The following is a 25,989-nucleotide window of genomic DNA, read 5'->3' as shown; positions in this document are numbered from 1 at the left end:
GACATAATCGCAGCCTTAGCTTTCTAGATGCTGGCAGCTCTGGTTCAAGGGTGTATCCTTTCCCACCTAGAGAGAGAATCAAACATGTACCTAAGGCTCCACATTCTAACAGAAACAGTCCATCTCTACTTACCCAATTGATGATGACATACTTGGGAAGGCCAGAGTTGGGATCCTTTACCCGACAGAAAGCGTACATCACCTTACCACTGTTGAGCTCCTCCACCAGCTCCTCCAGGCCGCCATCTGTACAGTTATTTCCACAGAGGGAGAAAGGGAGAGAGATAAGCAGAGTGAGATTGATCCAACCATCTCAGTCTTGAGAAGAGGAAAAATTACCGTGAGCGCCCCACAGAAAAACATCCAACTAAGAAACAAACTGTTGAGAAAATAAAACTCAATTGTCAGCAGCCTTCATCAACAGTGATGTGTCCATGAAAACGGGACCTGAGAGTTTGTCTGCTTCTGTTGCTTATTCCTACCAAATGAGGTTATAAAAAATACTAAAGACATCTATACCCAAGGCCCCAGGCACCCTAACATAACCACGCAACAAATACAATTAAACCTCAGCAAGGCTGAAACCAGTTCCACAGGAACTCGGGAGGGAAGCCAGCTTTCATCATCTAGGAAGACCCTGAGCTTTTCCTCCAGAGCCTTGCCAAGCAGGTGTCTCTTGCAGTGTGCCCTGAAAGTCAGAGTTGGGCTTTTTCAGACCAAGGCGGGAGAGCAAGTTCCAGAGTCCTGGAGCCCTCACAGAGAACACCTTGCCAGCCACCTCTCTCTTCTATAATGAGGGGGATCCAGTTTGAGCACTCCCGCTGACCACAGCTGTGGCAGTATGGCCTGGGAGAGGGGAGATTCCTCAGGGAGGCCAGTTCCAGGCCACTTAGAGCTTTAGCGGTCATCACCAACATCTTGAGCGCCACCCTAAGACCAATGGGCAGCCAGAGCTGACCCTACAGCACTGCTGTCACTTGTTCCCAGCAGAATGGCTCTAAGGTGCAGCCCCACATAGCGCGCACGATAATAGCCTCACCAAGATGACAAAGGCCTGAACAACATCAGAAAGAAAAGGACCAACCTCCTAGCCAAACACAGATGGTAAAAAGCTGACTGGGTTACTGCTGAAATCATCAAACAGCAACTTGGGGCCGAGAGTCACCCCTAAGCTGCAAACACCATTAATGAATGGCGGAAGTACTCCTCCAATCAAAGAGGCCGATATTACTTCCACCATCTCCTCCAGCTGATTCCCCCAACCCACCATCTTCACCTCAGTCCTGTCCAGGCCCAGCTTCAGCCAGCTCACTCTTGTTCATGCCCCAATCTCCACTAGACACTATGGCAAGACTTCCTACTCTCTTGAAGAGAACAGATCACCGGCCGGTGTGAGTCCTCCATCAGCGCACATGGACACACAGATCAAGCACAGCCCCCGATGAGAGTCCTATCTGTGGATGTGTACAGTCCCCACTCCTGAAACTCAGCCCTTGGAGAGATGGGGAGATGTCTCCTACTGCTTGGCCATGAGCAGTCAGAACAAACTCAGCTCCTGGTTAGAGGCCTCCACCTAAACCAACAAATCCACACAGCTCTGCTACAGTTTGCAATTTTATGGATCATATGGAAGAGGCAGGACCTCTTCAGAGCCCTGGCATCCTTAAAAACATCCCTTCACATTTCACCTGGAAAGAGGCCAGATTCCTACAGGGTCTAAAATAAAAAGTATGTCAAATGAAAACCACTCTTACCATAAATGGACATATATTCCAAGGCACTTCATTGTAATTAAATATTTCAATACAGTGACTGTTTTCAAAGCAGTAGCAGATGGCTCTAAACTCTACACACAAGTTTGTACATGAAGTTGTATTGAAACAGTAATGGGCACATCCTGGTCCCATTAAAGTCAATGGGAGTTATCATTGATTCCAATGGGATCCAGATTCCTTAAAGTAATATGCATAAGCAAACGTGGCAGGAACAGAGGCTCAGGAACGAACACTGGTCACCTCTTTGGATGTGGCTTATTGAAGGGGCTCCTGTGTAACCTGAAACTAGACCAGCTTGACAAAGTCTCCAGCTGCGTGTTCCTTCCTCCCATTTCATTTTAGCAGCAAGCTCAAAATAAGAGAACATGCACACACACACACAAACAGGAAAGCCAGCTTCCCCCAAGCTCCCTGCACAGGTGTCTGGTCAGCACAACCGGTTTCTTGTCAGCCAGCAGCACCCACAGCAGTGTGATTTGTAGGTGTAACAGGGCACAAGACACTCCACTATGCAGTTAAATTCGATGCAAACGTAGGTGGTTTCTATACACTTCAGATTTTCACCATTACTATGGTCACTCTGTTGTGTAAGAAGAGTTTGCTAGGTACTTTTCCTATAAAAAACTGCTATGTCTGCCATACACTGCCAAAAACTGCAGACTGCCATACACAGAGCAGCGCTACGGATGTTACACATGGACCCACAGTTGCAGTAAAAAGATGGGATGAGCCTATGCTATATCATTTGAGAGATGGTCTGGACTAACTGAACAGTGCCAGAATGCAGTTTACGCACAAAGAGGTGGAGTTAAGACTACGTGGGCAACATTAACTTTGTCCTTTTCTGGCTTTTGCGTGCAGCCTTCCTGCTTCATTAACAGTGCTACTTAATATCTGGCATCTTAATATCCAGGCACCAGCCTCAAGAGAATTTTGAGCATCCGAACTACTGGCCTAGACCCCAGCAGAACACCCAACACGCTTACCGGAGGCCACCAGGAAGAAGCCTCTCAGCACCAAAGCTCCTAAGGTGCATCAAAGCAGGGCGTCCTTCTATGCATTGGAACTGTCCCTTGTTCCCTGTTCACCTTACAAAGACCACATGCAGGGCTGACTTAGCTGCACATGTGGGGTCAGGCTGGTCTTCTTCAACTTCCCATTTTATGAGGTTAGCAGGAATGTGGGCGAAATTCAACTGAGCTTGTGCAGCACAAGGTTTTCAAAGCTCATTTTCACAGGACTCGCAAAGGCCTTCCCTGCCAAATTTCAACTTCAGTTTCCCCGCTCCTAGCTGTTGCGTGTGTACGGCTCCTCAAAAAAATTCTTGTCAAGAAGTTACATCATGGGGAACGCGCATTCCCCCTCCCACCAACAGCTGATATTCAAACTTTAAAAGGAAAAAGAAAATTCACCCTCAGGCAGTGGCCAAGCCTTGAATATCTCAGCCCGGAAGTTGAAAGGGATGAGAGTGTGACAAGAGGGACTTAGAATAGAAAGTGCAACATTACCCACAATACCTCTCCACCTATAATTAAATGCTAAAAACTACCATGAGTACAGGGCCACCCAGAGGATTCAGGGGACCTGGGGCAAAGCAATTTAGGGGGCCCCTTCCATAAAAAAAAGTTGCAATATTATAGACTATTATATTCTCGTGGGGGCTCCTGTGGGGCCCGGGGCAAATTGCCCCACTTGACCCCCCCCCCCCCCCGGGACAGCCCTGCATGAGTACAACATTAATACTGGAGTAGTAATCAAGTGCTCACATGTCAGTAAAATTTCACCATCGAAGGTTCCTCCTGCAGTGTTGACTCAACCACATTTAGCCACCACAAAATGTATGAGTTGCATATTAATCATCAGGCATTGGTAGCAATTCCAGAATGAAGGTTGCATTTAGATTTGCACTTGAAGCAGGACTAAAATCCCTATTTTCCCCACAATTAAATAGTTCTACTCAGTCTCCAAATTTAGCCCAGTCATTTAAGATGACAAATAAATTTTCCATGTGATGTTTTCAGAACATGTTTTTACTCACTAGCTTGTGCAGAAGAAAAGTTTAGAAATTCTCCCTTTTGCAGCTGTCTTGACAATCTCACTTCTGGGGGGTTTCCTCTTGACACACAACCCTCGTCCCCACAACCACCAAACTTTTCATACACTCTGATAACATCTCAGATCCAGAACACCGCTGACCTTTTAAAAATCAAAAGTACGAGTTGTAACCACCTTATGTCATCAGGCAAGGAAAGCCAACAGAGCCACTCAGCTTCGTCAGCAACTTCCATTTTCAAAGCAACAGGGGTCAAGCTGCCTCTGTAGGAGAGTTCCAATCTCGAGTCTGGATTTCAGCTTCCGTCTTCTCCCACCATATCTTAGCCTTGTTAGTAAGAAGGAGCTACAGAGAGCACCCTGGGGTTCATCAACTGTGAGCCTAACTAAATCAGTGAAGATGTGGGTGCAGCCTAGGCCCAAAAATTCAGCTATTTGGGTTGGGGCAGAGACATGACGGGAGCCAAGCACAAAGGCTGGCAGTGGTGCTGTAGAGCAGAGAGGGAGAGCCAGGCTAAGAAGTGACCTTCCAGGTCCTCCGTTCCGGAGGCCCTACTCCCTTAGCCCCATTCCAAATAGAACATTATGTCCTTTGCCTTACGAATATTTTCACTCACTGAAATGAAGATAATTATCCTTCTGTCTGGAAGGCAATTTAATGGGATGGGGAGACCCCTAAAATTAGGGTATCCGAAAATCGGGCTTGGAAAAGTGGGGTCTAGGAGTGTCCTGGCAGCTCAGCCCTGCTGCCAAATTCCTTGGCTCCTTCCTTTACCTATGTCCCTCCCTAGCAGTTAAACCTCTGGAGGAGATTCCCAGTCTGAAAGATTTCTCTCACTCAGGAGCTCAGCTGTGGGTGGGAGAAGCTGAGTGAAGAGCTCTTAGCTCCTCTACTGCGGGACCTCCAGCTACAAGTATCCCTCTCTTCCTGCCCCTATTGCTATCACTGACCAGGCAGGGACAAGGAGAGGAAGAATTGCAGTTACCAGCTGAGCAGTTTCTCCCTGAGACAAATCTGCTGTTCTCCAGAGGGGAGTCCTAGTTTGGCAGACTGGAGGATGCTTGCTTGACTGGACTGCTACGGATCTCCTAGGGCCTCAGGGGCGTGAATGCATCTAATGTGCCAATGTTTAAAATCTGATTGTGGTAGACAAGTAGGGTGGCATGGGAGGGAGCAGGGCTGCATGGGGTGAGCCCGTGTGAGAAAACACAGGCAAGGAGCGCAGCTCTGCAGAGGGCATAGGAGATATCAAGGCCCCAATCAGCAGAGGCCACGTTGCTAGTTAGCCATGTGAATAACTATCAACGATACACATGTTTATTACAAACCTGTCCAATGCCTGAAACAAAAATACTTATTAATTTGGAATTAAGGTTCCTAGTTGCATGAACTTTAAAAAGCAGGGTAAATAAGCGGCTCTATCATTCAACACACTATCTACGCTCCACTTACTCTCAACTTCAAATGCCTCTCTTTGACCGCCATGGCCCTTATACCTCCGCTCGCATCCTGGGCAGCCATATATAGTCTTCACGCTAACCATAAACACACGACATCAAGGCAGATTTTAGTTCTGCAATGTCTACAAAAAAATACTACACCGGGAACCATCACGAACAGCCACACATCACCCCTTCACGGGTTTCCTGAAGACGACCAAAAAACCATCCTTCAGCTACCATTTGCAGAGCGACACTGCCCTTCATTTTGCCGCCAATTCAAAACCACACACAGAGCTACGTACAAGACAATTTCTCAAGGTCACACCAACCCTGTGTTAGTCACATAAACGTATAACCAGTGAACATGGTTGGCATTCAAGGGTGCCTGTTAGCTGCTGTGTGTGGTGATACAGGGGATGTGAAAGGAAAATATGAGGTTGGGAAAGGAAACTGATGAATGGAAAACAGACGAAATGATACAAATACTAATTTCCTTGCTTTTAAGATGTGTGTTGGTGGGACCTACAGTTTAGCACTCTCAGCTGTAAATTAGTATGTTTTCATGTGGAAATCAGCAAGATATTAAGTGTTACATGTAAAGGGGAAACCCAAATCAGAAAATACTCTATATGGACAGTAAGTCAGAATTATTGTCACAAGTCACCTTGACTTCAGGGTGTGTGGCTGTGCTACCTTTCCGTTGCATTAACCCTAGTTGTGTTAAAATTCAAGTTGCTTTTAAAAAAACAAAACAAAAAAAAAACAACAGAAAAACCCACACAAAAGGGGAAGGAAAAGAAAATGAGCCAAGGCTGTTTTGAGAGTGATTGAAACTTCCCTTCATGTTACACGTGACATCACAGTCCCCTACCAACCGCCACTCTTTCTGCTTTTACATTGCACCTCTTCATTGAAAAAGCATCACCACCAGGCACTGTTACTGGATCACTGAAAAAGCTAAGGTGCATTTTCACCTTATCTCCCATAGTATGTGTCCCGGGGTCTAATCCAGGACTCTTCACAACGTCTTCCATGAGTCCGAGCAAGCAGTAACGGGCTGAGATCACAGCCCCAGAAAGGGATGTCCTTTGTTAAGCAACTGGGGTGAAAGAAGAGGCAGAATCTCCATCCCCAGAGCTATTCCATACAAACACAGGACACCAACAGCCAGCACCGGGTAACGAAGCGGAACAGACATCACGACCATGTCAAGCTAAACCATACCACCCTCTATGCACGCACACAGCAACCAAGGACCCATCCTGACCCCAGACAGGCACAGCTGCCCCAGCACTCACCTCCAGTGCCAGCCACTCGCAGGTCATTACTGTTGCCTTCGTAGGTAAACAAAGCCCTGAAATAAAGCGTAGGGGTGACATTTTAGTAACCAATGCACCATTATTCCTCACCAGCCTAGCCTCCTGCTGCAGCCCCTCTCCCATCTCCCCAGAGCAGATGCTAGCCCCATCCTGACTGTGTCACTCCCTTCTTCATATGTCATCCCAGGTGCCATACACTCCTCACTACATCCCATCCCCTCTTGTGTTATCCTGGCAGCCATCCACTTCCCCACCACTCGTCTCCTACACCAACCCACTTGCTTGCGCAAACACAAATCCTTCTCCAACCACTAACCCACAGCTGGTGCCAGGCCACCCCAACCAGCATGGCCCCAGTGCCATCTATGCTAATGTGACCCTCACGTGCCTCCCTTGCCCTGAGGCCCCACAGCCACACCCTGCCCCAGCAAGCCCACCCCCCATCTGCATCTCCATCACCCTCACCCCATGCCCTACCGCAAGGGAAGAGGAAGTGAACCATTCTGAGCTGGGGGGAGGGTTTCTGGGGAGGTTCCAGTCCTGCTGGGGTGGGGGGATGGTACAAGGGGACGGGCCCAGTCCCCGAGAGTGGGGGGCCCGGCGGGGACAGGGCTGGTCCCAGGGAGGGGGAGCCCAGGAGGGAGTGGCACAGAGCCAGTCGGGGGGCAGTGGGCTGGATTGGGGGGCAGAGCCAGTCCCCAGCAGTGGGGATGGATGGAGGACAGAAGGAGGGACAGAGCCGAGAAGGGGGGGGGGCTGGCGGGGGAAGGGAGACCCGGCGGACTGGGTGGGGGCGGGGAGGGGGACAGAGTGGGGGCCGTGGGGGAGGGGACCCAGCGGGGGGAGGGTGTGAATGGGGGTGGGGCCGGTCCCCAGCAGTGGGGGGCCCGGCAGGAGGAGGGGGAGGGGGCAGCGTGGGGGTGGATGGGGGCGGGGCCGGTCCCGGGGGGGGGCAGAGTGGGGGCCGTGGGGGGGTGGATGGGGGCGGGGGCGGGGCCGGTCCCGGGGGGGGCAGAGTGGGGGAGGGGGAGGAGAGGGGAAGGGGGCCCGGCCCCTCACCAGTCGGTCGGGCTCCCCGCGGCCACCACCCGGCCATAGGCCTCCTGCAGCGCCGGCCCGTTCCTGCTCAGGTTCAGCGCCATGGAGCCGCCTCCACCTCCGCCTTCCGGCTCCTCCCGGCCGCGCCGCGATGGGGAGGGGCCGGGGGGGCGGGCAAAGCCGCGGGGCGGCCCCGAGCAACCAGACACCCCCCGTCACACACACACCCCCAGAAACCCCCAGACACCCGCGCACAGCTCCCCATCACCCACACACCCAGACACCCCCCACAGACCTCCCAGACACACACACACACCCCAGACACCCCCCCTCAGCTCCCCGTCACATCCCCCCCACAGACAGCCCAGACATTACCCCACAGACAGCCCCCATCACATCCCCCCACAGACACCCCTGCCACATCCCCCCCACAGACAGCCCAGACATTACCCCACAGACAGCCCCCATCACATCCCCCCACAGACACCCCTGCCACATCCACCCCACAGACACCCCCTGCAACATCCCCCACAGATACTCCCAATCCGTCCCCACATACCTCATTCCTACATCCCTCCCAAAACATCCCTCTGTCCCCCCACAGACACCCCCTAGACCCCACACACCATCCCCAGACACCTCATGCAACAGCCCCCAACACCATCCCCAGACACCTCATTCCTACACCTCCACAACATCCCCCAACTCCACACCCCTGCAACATCCCCCAGCCCCTCAACAGACACCTCCTGCACCACACCCCCATATCATCACCAGACACCTCATTCCTACACCCCCAGACACCCACACATCCTCCAGCACCACAACCCCCACACCATCCCCAGGCACCTCATTCCTATACCCCCTGACACCCCCTCAATATCCCCCTGCCCCCCACAGACACCCCCTATACCTTCCAGTCACCCCCAACACCACACCCCCTACACCATCCCCAGACACTTCACTCCTATACCCCCAGACACCCCCTACACACCCACAACAATCTCCCAGACACCCACAACACCACACCCCCAACCCTAACTGAGGTGAGGCTGAGAGATGGTCATGATTGATGTGGGTACTGGGGGATGAATTAGTATGTTGGGGTTGGTGAGCAGCTGGAAGCTCCATGCTATCAGGCAGCTGGGAGAGCTCCTACTTCGGGGGCCAGTATCCCCACACTGAGGGAGTTGGCAAAATTACTCATCCCACACACCAGGGTGAGGTGGGGAGTCGGGGGAGAGGGGAGAGTTAAAAGAAATCAAAAAACAAACCAAAAAAATATAACTTAAAAAAAAAACCCTCATGCTTTTTGGGGGCTGACTCCTGGGGCTGGCAGGTCTGCTACATGGAGTCACATCTTTGTCCCAGACTCGGGCAGACACATAGTCCCTGTGATAATATAGTTTCTTTAGCACTCGTGTACGCAGGCTCCTCAGCACTCTGATTCTCCTGCCGCCCCAGTTGAGGAACTAGCATGTGGCCTTATAGGCAGGACTCCTGGTTGTTTGACTGGAGAGGAGAGGGAAGCAGACTTAGCTCATAAGCAGCTTGCTGTCTCCTGGCACCCACATGCCTGCAAGCTAGCCCTGCTGGACTTTCCTTACCGCACTGCAGCCATTCGTTGCTTTTCTGGATGGGAAATGAGAGTGGAGAGTGAGGAACCTTGGAGCCGCCAAAGCAACAGGGCATTGACCCCAGCCGAGGGATCCAAACTCGGTAACATTACCCCAGCCCACCTGTGACTGCTGGAAGCTGTGGTTATTCATTACATGTCTTTGCTTGGTTTCTTTTAGTATCACCTGAACCAGCTGGGCCACAGGAAGGCAGCGGGCACACAACTACAATTACACCTTCAGTCTGCATGGGGCTGCAGGAAAAAAAGCCAGGCAACTTCTCTGAATCCCAGGCAGAGAGGAGCAGCAGCAACACCTTTTTCAGGTAAGGGATGCAGTCCTGGCACCAGTCTCCTCCCAACAAATGCCTTCTGTGACCTACCACCAGGGCCGCCCAGAGCAGGGCCGGCTCCAGGCACCAGCTCAGCAAGCAGGTGCTTAGGGCGGCCAAGGGGAAGGGGCGGCACGTCGGCCTCTTCAGCGGCAATTCGGCAGCAGGTCCCTCGGTCCCTCTCGGAGGGAAGGACCTGTCGCCGAATTACTGCCGAAGAACAAAGCGGCGCGGTGGAGCTGCCACTGATTGCGATCGCGGCTTTTTTTTTTTTTTTTTTACCCCGGAGCCGGCCCTGGCCCAGAGGATTCAGGGGACCTGGGGCAAAGCGGGGGAGCTGCGGCGCTTGTACTCACCCGGCGGCGGTCCGGGTCTTCGGCGGCGGGGGGCCCTTCAGTCGCTCCGCGTCTTCGGCAGCACTGAAGGGCCCCCCGCCGCCAAAATGCTGCCGAAGACCCGGACCGCTGCCAGGCCAGGGCTCGCAGGGCTCCTATGGGGCCCGGGGCAAATTGCCCCAGTTGCCCCCCCTCTGGGCGGCCCTGCCCACCATGCACCCCAGTTAGCTTCCTTTCAGGCTCCCCCACACACACCTGGCTAACACCCGTCAGCCCCAGCTCCCCTACCACCTCAGCGCACTGCCTCACCTGCCCTCTCAGACCCCTGTGTGCTCCCATAGGGGCACCAGGGTGTTGTCCCAGGAAGAGACAGTCCTGGACGGATATAAGGGGAAGTCCTGGCCAAATCAGAACTGCTGGCAAGTCTGGTTTTAATCACTCCTGTTATTTAGGCTTTTGTGCATCGGGTTCTGAAATCAGTATTTGGAAAAGGTGTGGGGTTGCTGTTGCTTGGGGCTGGCTTCTTCAGGTATGTCTACACTGCATTGTAAACCCGGGTCTGGAGATTCCGTGTTTCCAAGCTCATGCTTGAGCATCCACGCTGCATTGTAAACCTGGGCTTACAATTGCTGGACCCAGGTCTCATGGCCATGTTAACTCAACTGTAGTGCACTACACAGACCTTCTGACTCAAGTCTGCAGCTTGAGCTGTGTCCACACTGCAAAATGACAGGGCCTGGACCCAAGTCATAGCAGGATTCAGGCTCTGACCCACCCCCTAGCAGCATCCTAGAACCCAGGTCCTGAGTGCTTGCTGACCTGAGTCAGTCTGATTTGTGTGTGGACAGAAGGGGGACTCGGGCTCAAACCTGAGTCAGATTCAGAGTCTGGTGTAGCATTCCGTGTAGACATAGCCTAGAAATCTCATTGACCTTCTCCCTGGGGGCATTGGGAGCCCTGCAGTGCCTCCACTCTCCCCAGCAATGTGGGCTAGGAGAATAAACCGCAGGGAGGAGCCAGCCAGAAACTGAAGCTGTCAGAGCAGCTTAAGCAAGTACTACTGCATGGGAGGGTAAAATGGAGCCCAGTCAGGGCCACCCCTCCTACCAAGAAGAACTGTACAGGGGAGACCCCTCCTCTGGCAGCGCTAGGACCCATGCAGCATTTCTTCCCATCTCCAGCTATATGGCCTTTGGGAAAGAACCAGCACAGAGGAGCCAGCCTGAGCCAACCAAAAATTGAAGCTGCAGAGCAATTGCAGGAGTATGAACACCGATAATATCTTCCACAGTTTGACTGGTCTACCTCTGTCCTGAGCTGATCATGTTTGCTCCAACCCCCTGCCTCACGGTCTCCTCCCCTCAGGTACCTTGCCTCCCCGCATCCGCTGCACCAGAATATGAGCTCAATGCAATTAAAGATCATCTTCCGACTCCAGCGGCCAATCTGCCCCAGATGTTCAGCATTCCCAATTTAGGGAATGTTTGCATGGGGAAATTGACCTGAATAGCTATTGTGGAGTACGCTAGTCTGCAATACCTCCCTATGTGAACCTCTTATTCTGGAATATGAACATCCAACAAGGAGGTATTCTGGAATAGCTCTTTACACTTTAAATTCACACCCCCACTTTGTTCTGGAATAACTTCCCCATGGACCAGCCCCTACTTAGAGAATGCTCCTTGCAGTGTTACAAGCTCATGATTTTATCATGAACCTTGAAATATCTTGTGTTTCTCTTAAAGCCCCAGCTCCTAGAGTCAGGTTATCACATGAGAATCTCAGCCTTAATTTACATAACAAGTAAGCTTCTATCCCCTGTAGTGGCCGAGAAAAGCTTGAAAATGTGAACCTGAAGGTTCAAAAATCAGAAAGCAAATAATCAGAATGTTATTTTTAAGTCAATCTCATGAGTTTTGGGGCCTAACTCATGGTTTTTGAATGTTTGGGCGTTGTGACCCTGCTCATGTCTCGCTTTGTTTCACAGCTGATTCTGTGTGTTAATATCCTAACCCGCTGCTGTCCAAGGGGCATGTAACTGTCTGCTGTAGAGACCAAGGCCGGGAAGCATAGTACTGGCAGGAAATCAAGATGCTTTCATATCCAACCATTTCCCTTCCCCCAGCCTTGTTTCTTTCTCTCTGTTCAACGTATTATGTTTTGACAGTATCCCTTTGGACTTTTCATAAACTTTGGCTCTAAACATTAGTCCCAGGGGACTGTCTCTTTGTTCTGGATTTGTAACCACCTAGAACAATGAGGTTCAAATAATAATAATAATATAATATAATATTTGTATTTACATTATTTGTGTATCATTCCTTTGCCACCACAGTGTTGCTTAGTGGTTACAGCACTGATCTGGGAGTCGGGAACTGTTCCTGGCCCTGCTACTGGGTAACCTTAGACACAGCACTTCACTCTCCCATGCCTCAGTTTCCCCATCTGTAAAACGGAGATAATGATACTGACCTTTCTAAAGTGTTTTTATATCTATTTATGCAAAGCACTATATAATAGCTATGTATTAATTATTCGAATGTTGCAATGTTCGGAGTAGCCACTAGGTGGCAACAGTATCACAATAATGCCATGCAGGGTTTCATAAGGAATTGGGAAACTTAATTAAGCCTGGCCTGGTGAGTACCTATTAATTATTATTATTTAGTGCCAGTGGTGTGTGAGTCTCTTCACAGACACAAGGGGAGCTGGCATCAGCCCCTATATTTAATCTGCCTAACACTTTTCGTTATGCAAGATTATTGCAATTTAAAAAAAAAAATTTAAAAGGTCGTACAGCTCTGTTGTTGGCAGCAGGCCTTTGACCTTCAGTAGGGATGGCCCTGGGGCCAGGGAGGTACATTCTGCTAGCCTCATGAAACTCCCTTCAGATTTGTCCAAGTTATAAACTGCTGAAAATTGCCGTTTCTCATCTGTGGCTTGGGTAGTATAGCTGGATTTGGGCATCACAACAGCCTCCCCGCCCCATCCCAAATATTCTAGCCCTGTATATGCACTCAGTCCCAGCGCCTCTCTGCAGCATACTGTGCACTGGCAGTCCACTACTCCTGCTAGAGGAGTTGTGATGGCAAGGAAGCGCTGGAGCCGGGCTCCTCCCTGCACAGATCAGCATGTGGCTTCAATGGCCCACATCCCTTTTTGAGATCATCACTATGAGCAAAAGCTCTTCCATCTCCTGGAACAGCACAAGAACTTTTGGGAGCAGAGCCGCTGGGGAAGGAGTAAAGCTTTCTCCTGCGGCTAGCTGATCACACTAACTTTGCTACTTTAGCGGCAGAAGCTGTGCTAGAATGCTGGAGGCTTAGGGCTCAAATGCTAATGATGGAGGTGGGGTTGCTCCATACCTTCTTCAAGGGCTCATGGTGGGTGCCATGAAGGCTGGACCCCCACAGATCCTGTTCTTACCTGGTGTTTGTTTTCCGAATACCGGTGTCTGTGAGTGAGTCTGGCTTAAGTATTAGAGATGGCACGTGCCCCTTGTGCAAAATTATACTTGGGAAATTATGCTGCCTGCCTAAAAATGCACAAGCTCCTCCACAGGAGAGGGGAAGGGCTAGACAGGAAGAAACTTTCTGGTGCTGAGGTTTCACCCTTGCTGTGGATGCTGAAGGTCCTGAGTTCAAATCCTCCCCCTGCTCTTGCAGAGGCTGATAGGTTGAATACCTTTAAGTCTTGCCTCGTGCCTGACTTACCAATTGCTTTGAAGGGGAAGGATGGTGCCTGCTGGCTAATTGGTGTAGTACATGTTTCTGGTTTTGTGTTCCAAAGGTCTACCTCATTCCTTTAGGGAATGAGGTCATAAGCCAAGCATCCCACTCAAGGCCTAGGAGGCCCAGAACCTATGCCTCCATGCCATGCCTTGATCCTTGGAGGGGATGATGTCTTTGGAAGTATCACCCTGCACCTTCCCCCAAACTGCCCACTCCTCCCTGGCCTGTCCACTGCCCACCCTTTCCTTGCTCAGCAAAGAGCCCTTCACAGGCTCCTGAGGTGGGAGGAGTGGTGCCAAAGCAGGCTAACTAGCCCCATCTCTGTGCAGAAGGGGCTAAGTTCTCTAAAGGGCAGGGGTGCTTGAGAATGTTTCCAGGCCATAATCCGTGCCAGACAAGCTGGCTGTGATGGCTGCATGAAAAGACACGTTCTTTCTGCTGACAAGCTTGGAAATGGGACTGAGGTTCCCAGTGCAGTTCCTCCTCCTCCCGCTGGGACAGTGGTGGCTTCAGAACAATCGGAGACAGCTGCTATGGGGTGGGGTTTATTCACATATTATTAAGGAAGGAAGCAAGGAGCCCTGGTGCCCGTCCCTGGAGGAGCTGCCAGAAACTGTACCTACGAGGCCATTGAAGTGGAAGTGTACATTTGTTTGTACCTGCTGGTGTGTGTCCTCCACTCCATACGGCCAGCCTTCCCAGCTCTGCTGCTGGGCCAGTGAAGGAGCTGGCTGGTTCACTGCCAGAGCCCCGATTGGCAGAAAATCCCACCTTTACTTGCAGCTCTCCTCTCATAGGAAGATGGGAATGGCACGCTGGGAGAGCCCCTACTGCCGGGGCACGAGCTGGAAGCAGCAGGCCTAGAGCCTGAGCTCTTGGGCCAGGAGATGGTCTGGATTGTGCAGTTTGGGGTACATTATGCAAGTCCCATGGGGTATATGCAAATCCCGCCTGCCCGCAAGGCACAGGGACCCCTGTTTTCCCCATTGGCCCACAAGGGGTGCCAGAGAGCCGTGTAGGCAGCAGGTAGGAGACTCCCTCAGTTCTTCCACTTCACATCTAGAGGGAGTGCAAAAGCTTTTGTTTCCACGGCTGCTGGGCCTGAGGCTTATGGAATAAAGGCCTGCTTAGCATCTGTCTCCACTGATGGATGAGTGGGAGAGGCTTCCTTGAGTCAGAGCGCTGCGCTTTCTTAGAGGGGCTGCAGGAAAAGGGTGGAGGAAGGGGATTTCCTTGAGTACTCTCCCCTGTATCTTCCTCCTCTGAGAGGGTTTAGCTGTGCCATGCGATAGCTGCTTGCATTTGAAGGAGGCTCTGACAGCATCTCTGGTGCTGTCTGGAAGATCGCAGCAATTTCTCTTCTTCAGCTGCCCCCCAAACATGGATGGAGACATCATCTGACCTGCTGGGTCATCAGGGGCTAGTCACAGCTCCTCTCTGTGCCTCAGTTCCCAAATCTGTAAAATGGCAATGATGATACGGAGCTCCTCTGAACCATGATCTGAGCTCTGCAGCTAAAAGCCTGGTATCATTATTACAACAGCGCGGCTTTGTTAGGGATTTGCACTGACATTGGGTCAGTGACCCCAGTGCAAGCAATCCCAGTACAGACAAGGCTTTATCTAGCCGTTATTCACCTGAATAGATGGGGAGCAGCCCCTGCTGTGGTTGGGAATTGGCTTTCCATGCTCTCAGCCAGACGTTTTGTGGACACTGCTTTGGCAGTGAATCTGGGGGCACCCAGGAATGCATCTACAATAGCAGAGGAGGTTCGGGAGATTGTAGGCACAGCATGTGCATGGCTGCAAGGCCATGAAGCCACCTGTCCCAATTCATGTGCTAATGAACCATTTACATATGGTAATTTCTACTGCACACCTAAAACTGACCAGTGCCCATTATGCTAGAGAAGAGGCACGTGGAGGCAACAGACTGATTCCAGCGATGTCTTTGCTGTGTCCCTTCCTCACCTGCCTGTCTCAGTACAAGCAGGTTGAGCAATGCTCCCTCTTCCTTGGTCTCCCCCTCCACATACTGCTTATTACTCCCCTCAGAGCCCCCAAGGTCTGTCTGAAACCCGGACCCAATTGCCACATGCCTTCTGTCCCCCCTTGTACCCCATGTGGTGTGCATACATATGTGAGAGGGTGTGCATTTGTGAGCGCTGTACTTGAGGCTCCCAGGCTGCCCCTGCCCACACCTTGTCTGCCTGTGCTTCAGCTGGCTACTCTCCGCTCTGGAAATGGGCGAAGGGCCCCTCTCTCTATGGCCACAGCTTCTATCCAGCCCATTTGCACATCCCCATCTTTAGGCATGTCCCCAGATCTTTCCCCTGTCGTTTGGCTCGTGCCCCATCACTCTCTCTCCTGCCAGCCCCAACATCAGGCGTTGGGCCCGCTCAGTGTTTGATCTATCTCTGCAGCACAGGCAAGTTGTAGGCTCTGAAGAAAACAAGTTTCACTTTGTGGCAGCGGCCTTTTCTTCCAGGACTGCCCAAGCAAGCCAGAGGAAACAACTGTAACTGGGGATGGGAGCAGAGAGGAGGCAGGAAAGTGTCTGCAGGCAGGAAGGCCTTCATGAATAATCACGCTGTCAGGTGCCTGGGGGGTCCTCCAGCGCTGACTGACCCACCTTCCTGCTGACCCTGTGCTGCAGCTCATCATTAGCAGGAAAAGCATCTGTGCCTCCAAACGGAATTAATGCTGCAGAAAACACTGGCACAGTCAACTCATCAGCGGAGGAGCGAGCGTATTCTAATGGCAGAGTAACAGGGGTCTAAACTCAAGCTGATCAGTCTTGTGTTGAGGCCTCCTGGGGGAGGGCTGAGGTCGAGTTTAATGAGCTCCACAGGGACCCCCCATTTGTCAATCAAAAGCAGCTCCTGACACCAGCACTAGCGCCAAATGCTTTTTCTTGATGGCTTCAACCTTCGAGTTTGGATGCGACTGAGACAAATAACAGCTAAAAATATGATCCTCCCTCCACCCCGGAAAAAAAAAAATATCAGAGATGAGCTCAGGAGAGGGAAGAAGCCCAGCCTGTCCAGGAACGTGTCACAATCATGAGCTGATGATTGGCTTGGCCAAGGCATGAACCCCCCTGACTGCAGAGCATCTCCTGCTCCATTCGGTGAACGTGGGCCATCTCTGGAGGAACAGATAGGAAACTTTCCCAGGGGTGTCTCATTCACTGCCTGGCAGCGTTAGGGCTCTGTGCTTGGCTCTGCTGCATAGTCAGGATTCAGGGCATCTCCTGCGTCACTCTCCTTTCCTGACATCTAGAAGCAGTGGTTCAGGGCAACGCTTCCCAAAGGGCACACTGGCACCTGCAGATGTGGGGGCAGAGGAGCAAAAGGTGGCCGTGGCCTGGATCCCATTGGGTTAAATGACAATGAAAGGGGAACAAATCACTTTGAAATTATGACATGTGTAAGCCAGGAAGTGCAGCCACTAGCGTAACAGGTGGGTTACCAACCAGAAATGCTGTGATGGATGAGGCTTGTCCCAGACAAGGCTCGCCAGGTTAGGCCTAGGGCTCTCCAAGTGCTTCTTTGATTTTCTAAAGGGTCTGTTCTAGGAATTCTTTGGGGGAAGGTCTCTGACCTATGCTAGACAGGAGGTCAGACAATATGATCACAGTGCTCCCTTCTGGCCTTGAAATCTATGAATGTGCACATCTGTCTGTGCGTTTGGGTGTGCTCCCCTAAGACTTCCCACTGTCCAAGTTCCAAGTACTGCTCCATGCACAGAGAACCTGATGCCCTCTGTGTGTCTGTCAGCCAGAAGTGCAAGAGCCTGGAGAAGTGCATCTGAAATGTCACTGGGGGGTCCTCTCCTCACCCCCCTCAGCATTCCGGGCATGTGTTAGACAGTCCCCAGGAGAAGTGTGCCACTCCCAAGGCCTTACTGTGCATAGGAGAGGTGCTGGCAGGTGTAATAGAGCACACTAGGTGAGCCACAGAGCAGGAAAACTCTCAGCACCTCTGTGAACTTCCCAAGGATCAGAACTCCCAAGACCTTAGGGTAGCCTGAAGTACCAACCTGTTTTAGCATTTAATAACTTAAAACCTGATGGTGAAGTTCAGCATTTGGGGTGTGCTTCACATCTCAACCAGCTGAATCCACCCCATGGAATCTGAATTCTCATCGTCTCTCTGTTCTCAAGCTACATTCTGGCAAAAAGGTTCAGGGCACCTTCTATCTGGGCTGATCACTTCTTTTTCTCATCTGCTTCAACTGCCAAGCAGCTTTTCTGATCAACTTCCATTTTGGTGGAAGATTTCTCCAAAGTTGATTGGGTTATATGCGGACGTCTCTCTCTAGAGACTTATGTTTTTAAATACGAAAGCCTGGGTCTGCAAGCAGTCATTTAATGCCCCAATTTAAGCCAAAATAAGCATTTACATGTTATTACTTAAAAGGTAATCACTTTTAAAATTAGAATGTGCCAGGGCTGCAGGGGGGAAAACACACGCAAGTGGGGCAATTTGCCCCAGGCCCTGTGAGCCCTGGCAGCGGTCCGGGTCTTTGGTGGCATTTTAGTGGTGGGGGGGCCTTCAGGGGAACTTTTGCAAGGACTGGGACATGGGCAGTCGTGCCTAGTGGCTGGAGCATGAATCAGGGTGAGAACTGGAGGCAGAAATCAGGAACCAGAGCCAGGTTACCTGGAGTGAGGCAGGCAGGAGCAGGGCTGGGTCCAAGGCTGGAAAAAGCGGGCACAGAAGCTATCACAGCCATGGGCAAATGCTTTGAACAGCCAGCACTGTGATGCTCGCCTTAAGAGCCGGTCTGCTGATCCCTTCAGCCAATCAGGAGGTTGGGCCACTCAGGAGGCTAAATTGGGGCCAGCTGCCCTCCTTAAACTGTCTGGGAGGTTAAGCAAGCAGGGAACCAGGCTAGCTGCTGGCCCTTGCTCCTGACAGATGATTTGTGGATGGCTGGGTTTGACGGTGCTGAAACAGCTATACTTCCCTTCAGGCTTTGCCATCTCCTCTGGGCTCTGCTTCCCCGCTCAGACCTGGCTGTAAGTCCCAGGAATTCCCTGACTTGTTTCATCACACTCTGAGCACTGCAGTGTAGGAGGCCAGCCTAATGTCTCCAGCTCCCCAGCGCTCCTGGGGAAGTGCCACGTATGTTCTGGGATGTCTCTGGCGCCTGTTTCAGGTGTGGTCCCAGCAGAGAGACAGCGAGTGAGCCAGCTGCCAGGAGCCTGCTACCACTGCTTTCCTCCAGGGTGCTACAATGCGTTGGCTCTGGATCTCTGCTGTGTTTGCAGCATTTGTGAATGACTCTTTCTGCAAGCTCTGGCATGCTTCATGCAGCCCCAAAGGTTTCCACATCACTGCTCACCTGAGGACACCTGTCCCAACCCAAATCCAGGCAATCTCTGCAACTCCAGCTCCTAACAGCTAGATTCTGGGGACATACTTGATGCAGGGTGGAGCACAATGGAGGGCAGCGGGACTACAGTTTCCATCCACAGGCAGATCAGAGATGGATGAAATGAAGCGTGTTAGTTGTGTCCCTGTTTCAGACATACAGTAAGCAAGTAGCAGATTCACACCTCAGGAAGGGAAAAACCTGTAAACATGACACCTTCTCCCCAGCATCTATGAGCCATTTGACTTCAGGACTTCCAGAATTGTGGGTCTGGAGTATCCACTCCATGGAGAAGGGACAGGAAGGGTCACTATTCTGACTTGGAAAGAGAGAGAGATTCCAAACAATGCAATTCAACAGTATTTTATTGACTTGCTAAACGAGACAAATATTTCCAAAGTATAAAAGAGAAATAAACTTTGGGTATCTGTCAGGGGAAGCTATAATACAACCAGCATCTGCCGAGGATTGGGCTTCCCAGAACATTTGGAAGTACCTTTAAGACCAAAAAGGATCATTATGATTATTAAGTCTGACCTCCTGTCTAACGCAACCCGTAGGACTTCCTGGAATTAATTCCTGTTTGACCTAGAGCAGATCTTTGAGAAGAACACCCCATCTTGATTTAAGATTTCCAGTGATGGAGAATCCACCACAGGCCTTGGTAAATTGTGCCAGTGTTTTAATGGCCCTTTACTTTGTAATATATAAATCTATGAAATTAATCATGGGAAAAACACCTTATTGAAGAATGCTGAAAATTATTGAGACTGTTAACATTAGAGAGAAGGCACAGAAGAAGAGACCTGATAAAGACATACAAAATAATGGCAGATCTAGGGAAGGAAGATCAAGTGCTCCAGATCTCCCTGACTCATAACACAAGAACAAGGGGATGGTCAATGAAATGGAAAGCTGTCTAGTTCAAAACTAGTTAAAGGAAATACTTTTTCCACACAATGCAAAATTAGACTGCGGAACTCACTGCCACAAGATAACACAGAGGTCAAGAGTTCATAGGATTTTTAAAATGGCCATTTCTATGGCTAATGAGACTATTCAGAGTTATAGTAGGAAGGATTACAAACTGCAACAAGAGTTTTAGAAGGAATTTAAACCCTAATAAGGGTTGGGAAGCAATTTTCCAGGCACCAGGTTGTCCCTGCACCTTTGTCTGTAAGATCTAGTGCCAGAGTGTCAGAGGCAGAATAGTGCACTAGATGGATCTTGGGTCTGATCCAGTCTGATAATTCCTGTATTCTTCTCATGTAATGTTAGTATGTTGGACCTTTTCTTAGTGTCTAGAGGACTCAGATTGATAGATTTTAAGGCCAGAAGGGACCGAGATCATAGTCTGACCTCCTGAATAGCCCAGGCTATAGAATTTCACCGAGTTACCCCTGCATTGGGCCCAGTAGCTTTTATCTGGCTAAAGCATCTTCCAGAAAGGCACCCACTGATTTGAGGACATCACAAAATGGCGAATCCACCACTTCCCTTGATGGTTTGTTCCAATGAGATGGATCTCTGTGATAAACATCTTTCATTGATGAAAATAATTTTGGGAAGAAAATGTGAGCCATCTTTGAAGATTGTTTCAGTGTTCCATATTCCACGTACATTTTCACCTGTGGCTTCTGCCTCCTTCTGCCAAACACTGATAGTTACATTTGTGTCAGTAACTGATAAAAACAGGGAAGCATCTGAAGCATCCATCACATTTAAGTAAAAACTATTGTGCCAGGATCCCCAGGATGCAGCCTGGGACTGTGGGACCACTGTGCCCCCTTAACTCCACAGCCTGGGCTGTCTCTCACAATGCTTTGCTAGTGACAAGCAGCAAACCCCTCCAGGTGCTGTGATCACTCAGCACAGCCATATGTGGAGCCCCACACCCAGCTCGATTGCATGATTGCTCCCAGAGCCACTCGTGAATCACAGAGAAGGGCACCACCCGAATCGCCCCCAGCTCCCAGCCTTGTACTTCAGGAATATACCATCTTGCACTGCTCAAGACGAGCAATGCAGATTTATTAATTGGTTCACCACTTCTTCATCAATGGAAAGTGGATATAGACCAGCTTACCAAACACTTTAGGCAAACTCATTGGTAAAGATAAACAGCAAAACAAGTTTGACTACAAAAGATAAATTTTAAGTGATTATAAATGATAGGCAAAAAATCAGAGTTAGTTACCAAAAGAAAATATAAGCACGCAGTCTAAACTCTCAACCCTATTAGACTTGGCACAATCTAGATTAAGCAGTTTTCTTACCCCACCGGATATTCCAGTTCATAGTACACAGGTTTCACCCTTGAAACCTGGGCCAGTCTCCTGTTGGAGTCTTCAGTCTTCTCAGTGTCAGCATAGGTGGGGGCAGGAGAAAGGCAAAGCACGTGGCCACTGTGTTATGTTTTATACCCTGTGCTTGGAGAACAAAAGTGCAGGCATGTCTGGTGGACATTGCTATGTCCCCAGGAAAGGTTGAGCAATTTCTCTGGTGTGGCCTTGTCCCAGTGAGTCACTAAATTGTAGCTCCCTTGCTGGACAATGGCTGGTGATGTCTGTTCAGCACCCACCTGGGTGTTGGTTACCTCCCTTGTCATTGTCTCTGGAGAGCTAGTATCTGGGCGCCTCCCAAACCCACAGCATATTTTAGTGACAGCCATACAACACAATCTCATAACTTCATATGCATTAATGATACACATATCTAGATAGAACAATGGCTTTCAGCAGATCATAACCTTTCCCCTAATACCTCACATGGCATGCTTTATGTGAAATATCACAATTATATAGAAATGATGAATATGGGAGTTACATGGCACTCCCCCGACATATATTTTCCCTGATATATCTTGAGCTACATAGGTGCACACAAAAAGAGTTTGAGCTTTCGATCAGCCAGCTTCATTAGGTCAGAACTTTCCATTTCAAAACCTATATCTACTGCAGGCGAGAAAATGTTTGCTTTGATATGGAAGCTCAAGCTTTTTTTGGATCACAATATTGTGAATAAAGGGCAGAGGGGTGAGGGTCTAGGCAATCAGATGGTGGAGTCTGTCCCCCCTGATTTTCACTATAATGCTGTGTTGTGGTATTTCACTGTGCATTAACATGAATGCATCTTGCACCTCTGTACTCAAGGTGTTGCTTTATTTTGCCACTGTTTTAAGGAATAGGGGGTCACTGTCTGATTTTCTAATGTAGGAGCCCAAGTGATCAGAGGACATTTGGGGGAATTATTGTTTACTTTTGAATTTTGTCTGTGCTGTTTGTTAACCAAGATTGTATTGGCTGTTGAAGCTGATTGGTAAAATGGACAAAGAGATATGGCAGGTCCTCTTTGACATGGCTGTGAAACACCTCACCTTTCTCTGCACCCCAATCAAATCCCATTGCAGCAATGGCTCCCAAATGATCGCCCCATGTGCCATAGGTGGGCCATGGAACTCTTGCCCTGAGCTGTCTTGAATTTCTGAAACGGACACTTGACTCCCTGTGGCGCTGTGTCTCCCTCTAGAAGTGACTGACATGGGTAGAGGTTGAGCAGCCTGCCTTAGCCTTGGGTACCAGAGCAGTGTCTTTCAGGTCAGGCAGGAGTGGAGCATTCTTTAAGATTCAGGGGTCCCAGGTTCAATGTTCACTATTGACGACTCACCCAGGGGTGTGGTGTTTCATTTCCAACTGCTTCTATAGGTGTCTGAGCTCTTCACTGCAAAGAGGAGCCTGGAGGCCTGGAAAAGCAGCTGAAAATAAGGAGGTCCCCTCCTCCTAGGGGCTGCTGCTACGTAGAAGGGGGCAGGAACAAGTGCCAACCCCAGGAGTCAGAGTCTCCAGGAGGACTGGAGTCACCTGCTGCCAGGCAGAATGGAATGTACAGGGAAGCAAGGAATGAGGCAGCTGAAGAAAAATACTAGCCAGGGATGGAGAAATTGTTCAGGGCCCAAACTGAAGAAAATGGGAGTCCTGGTCAAGGGCTGACTTCTCCTGGAGTTTCTTTCTCCTCTGGCCCCTGTGGTTGGTTGGTGTGAGTCTCCATGCCTCAGTCTCCCATTTTGGCTTGGTCGGGAGCCCCAGCTTTATGTTACATGTCAGAGATCTCTGGTCCAGCGTGGTCTGTGCCCCCAGTAGCGATCGCTCCCTGCATTGACAGTGCTTTGCAGATCACAGGGAGGGTCGGGTAGGCAAGTTCTGATTTGGAGTTGTGCTGGGTACAGAGACAGCAGCAGGTGCTAGGGAGAGGATACCTAGAAACAGCGCAACGGGCTCCATTTGACACAAGGTTACATATACAAGTGTTTTAAATGTGTCAGTGTGAACACACAGCCAGTGCAGTTTTATGGCTGTACTTAAATTGACAAACTATTCCAACATGACTTTTGCAGGTAAAAAATGCCTTAGTTCTCCTTGTCACCTTCTTTCTGCTGTTAGCAAGTTTTCTTTACTTTCCCGCCCACAGATTTGGCTGAGACAGAGAGGAATGTCCAAATTAGAAGGCCCTGTCAGCAAAGTTGCTAAGGGAAAAGTTCCCTGTACACTGCATGATGCTTCCTACACCAACTCCTACCAGGCTGGTGAAAACTCAAACTTTATCTGGCCAGTGCATAATATTTTCTACCCAAACTGCTAGAAGCTTTTGCACCACAGTAAACTTTATGGGCCTGCGCTGAGTTTCCTGTGCCACGCCAATTTAAACTTTCAGAGCATCTTATATTTATAAAGAATGAGAAAATTCCCACTAGACTTTCTGTGTGTGAGTGTGAGTGTGGTATTCTTCTGAACTCTGCCCACAAGGTGAGCCCCACCCACTTTACTGATTGCAGGAACTCATAATATGATCATGGCATCTCTGCTGGTTCTCCCTTAGTCAGGTGCAGATAGCCCATAGGCACAATGGGTCAAAATTTCAAAAGCACCTAGGACTTGGATTCTAAGTCCCTTTGACTTTCCGATGGTAGAGTGGGATGGACACCTAGCCAGTTTCCCCCTGTCACTGACAAAACTGTCAGTCCCAAAAGTTCAAAAATCATGGTCAGACCCCCCAAAAAATCATGAAACTTTCCTGAAAAAAAATCAAGGCATCAAAGGCCACAATTTTTTTTTTCTGATATTCACCAAACTAATTCCAATCTAGGTAGTCTCTTGGGAAATAGCTCTTGTGAAACAAACAATTATTTCACAGGACAAGTCGGGATGACCAAAGTAACTTTGCTGATGTGATATGCATGGCTATTCTGTTTATGTGAATGGAGAAGGCAGTGAGGTATGTCAGGGTAGGATGCCCATATGTATAGCATGGGTCTCCTTGTGCCATCCTATTTTTCTGCTTCAGAGACAAAGGGTGTTCTCAGGAAATGATGATAAGTAACTACTTCTCTGCCTCTACTGCTCACCTCCAAAGCCCCACCATGCTTAATTCTTTCCCGCCTGTCCTAACCACCTACATGAAGCACTTGGGTGAAGTCTTGGTCCCAAATGCAGATGACATCCAACTCTACATCTCCGGCATCTCCACAGTAAACAGCACCATCTCCCAGCTGTCTAGCTGAGCTCCAGGCTGAAAGACAGGGACTGATGCAGAACCAGGGCAAAGTTGGAGGTGAAGTTGCCACTAACGTTTTGAGGACTTAGAAACCACCACCACCTCACCCTCTACTCAGGGTGCCTGCCCACAGATGGTCAGATTGGTGCAAAGAATTGTTCTGGATCTAAGTGATGCTGGATGCGCCAATAGCCATAGCTGCTAAAACTTCATTTTCCATTTGGAACTGGACAGCAAACTGTGCCCCATCTTTTCACACAGAAATCCAGCCTCAGAGATGTAGCCTTTGTGACCTCCTGCCTACATTACTCTTTCAGTGGTTACACCTAGGCATGATCCCAGACTTCCTACAGCAGAGCTGGTCAGGACCCAGAATTCATGTTCCACAGAAAAATCTGAAATTGTAAATTTTGTTTTATCCAGAATAGGCACAAAAATGAGACATTTCTAATTTTTTTGCAGAATTAGAGCTGGGATTCTGAGTTAGCTTCCAACCAGTCCGGTAGGAAGCCTAACTGGCAGCTGGCAAGCTGGTTGGGCAGCCAGGGAACAAGGCAGCCCACCTGCCCAGCTGCTCGTGGAGTTGGGCAGCCCACCCGCCCATGCACCAGGTGAGCAGCCAGACAGCTTGTGAGGCAGGCAGCTAGTGGCGCTGGGCAGTCTGCCTACCTGTTTTCCATCAAAATTTTGAGCGGAATTGACATGTCCCTGCAGAATGTTTAGATTCCATCCAATCAGCATTTTCCAATGGAAAATTATTTCAACCTTGAACCAGCCCTGTTATACAAGTGTCATTTGTAGCCACAAAGAATGCATCCTCCTGGCACTGGCTGTCTCTGACAGCTCAATATAGAATAATAGATCAAGATCTCTTATTACTCTTCAAGATCCTTAGTGGAATTAGCCCAAGATACCTCACAGAGCCTCCATTTTTCCATGGCTGCGCCTCTTGAGAGCCAAGTTCCTCAAAACTATGAAACTGTACGTTCTGAAGGAGAATGGTGCATGACTGCACAACAGGCTGGAAATCCCTCCCATAGGAGGGAGGGATGACCACCAAGCTCACTGTGTTCAGAACAAAGTGTTAAATTATTTCTTCAGCTTCCACAACCACAATCGAACCAGCAATCAAGGAGTAGAAATCTGGCAAATACTGAGACCACTGTCTAGCATGGTGACCAATAGTCTCATTGTTTCCTTGTACTCACGCATCTGTCTCTGTCCCTCTTGTGTTTTCTCTCTTCTATTTACATTGTCAGGTCTTCGGGGCAAGGACCATCTATTTGTTCTGTTTGTACAGTGCCTACCACAATGGGCTCCTGACCCACAAGTGGGGCTCAGCTACGCCCCACCTTTTTAACAAACAAAACATTAGTGCAGAATTAATGTCCCCCGCAAACTCCTCTCTGCCCCCTTCAGAA

General features: G+C 49.8%; 1 protein-coding gene and 1 long non-coding RNA gene across 3 annotated transcripts in view; one reads left to right on the top strand and one right to left on the bottom strand.

Moving 5' to 3' along the window:
• The window catches only part of DBNL (drebrin like), a 34,387-nt gene extending 26,590 nt beyond the window's left edge, over nucleotides 1-7,797 (bottom strand). Inside the window, exons 1-3 of the mRNA XM_045005072.1 lie at nucleotides 7,649-7,797; nucleotides 6,569-6,624; nucleotides 134-246 (exon numbers count right to left, since the gene is read on the bottom strand). Coding sequence (XP_044861007.1) covers nucleotides 134-246; nucleotides 6,569-6,624; nucleotides 7,649-7,731 — 252 coding nt within the window. The 5' untranslated portion in view covers nucleotides 7,732-7,797. The remainder of the gene's footprint in view (nucleotides 1-133; nucleotides 247-6,568; nucleotides 6,625-7,648) is intronic.
• A 487-nt stretch (nucleotides 7,798-8,284) lies between these two features.
• Nucleotides 8,285-12,199, top strand: LOC123364482. Of its 2 annotated transcripts, XR_006577125.1 has the most exons (4): nucleotides 8,285-9,346; nucleotides 9,424-9,568; nucleotides 11,091-11,274; nucleotides 11,897-12,199. It is a non-coding gene; the product is annotated as an uncharacterized LOC123364482 (long non-coding RNA). The 2 variants fall into 2 exon arrangements; XR_006577124.1 differs by having other exon boundaries at nucleotides 8,285-9,568.
• Nucleotides 12,200-25,989: the final 13,790 nt, after the last annotated feature.

Source organism: Mauremys mutica, chromosome 2 (genome assembly GCF_020497125.1).
Source record: "Mauremys mutica isolate MM-2020 ecotype Southern chromosome 2, ASM2049712v1, whole genome shotgun sequence".
NCBI classification, from domain to species: domain Eukaryota; kingdom Metazoa; phylum Chordata; order Testudines; family Geoemydidae; genus Mauremys; species Mauremys mutica.
This window is presented reverse-complemented; position numbering and strand designations above follow the sequence as displayed.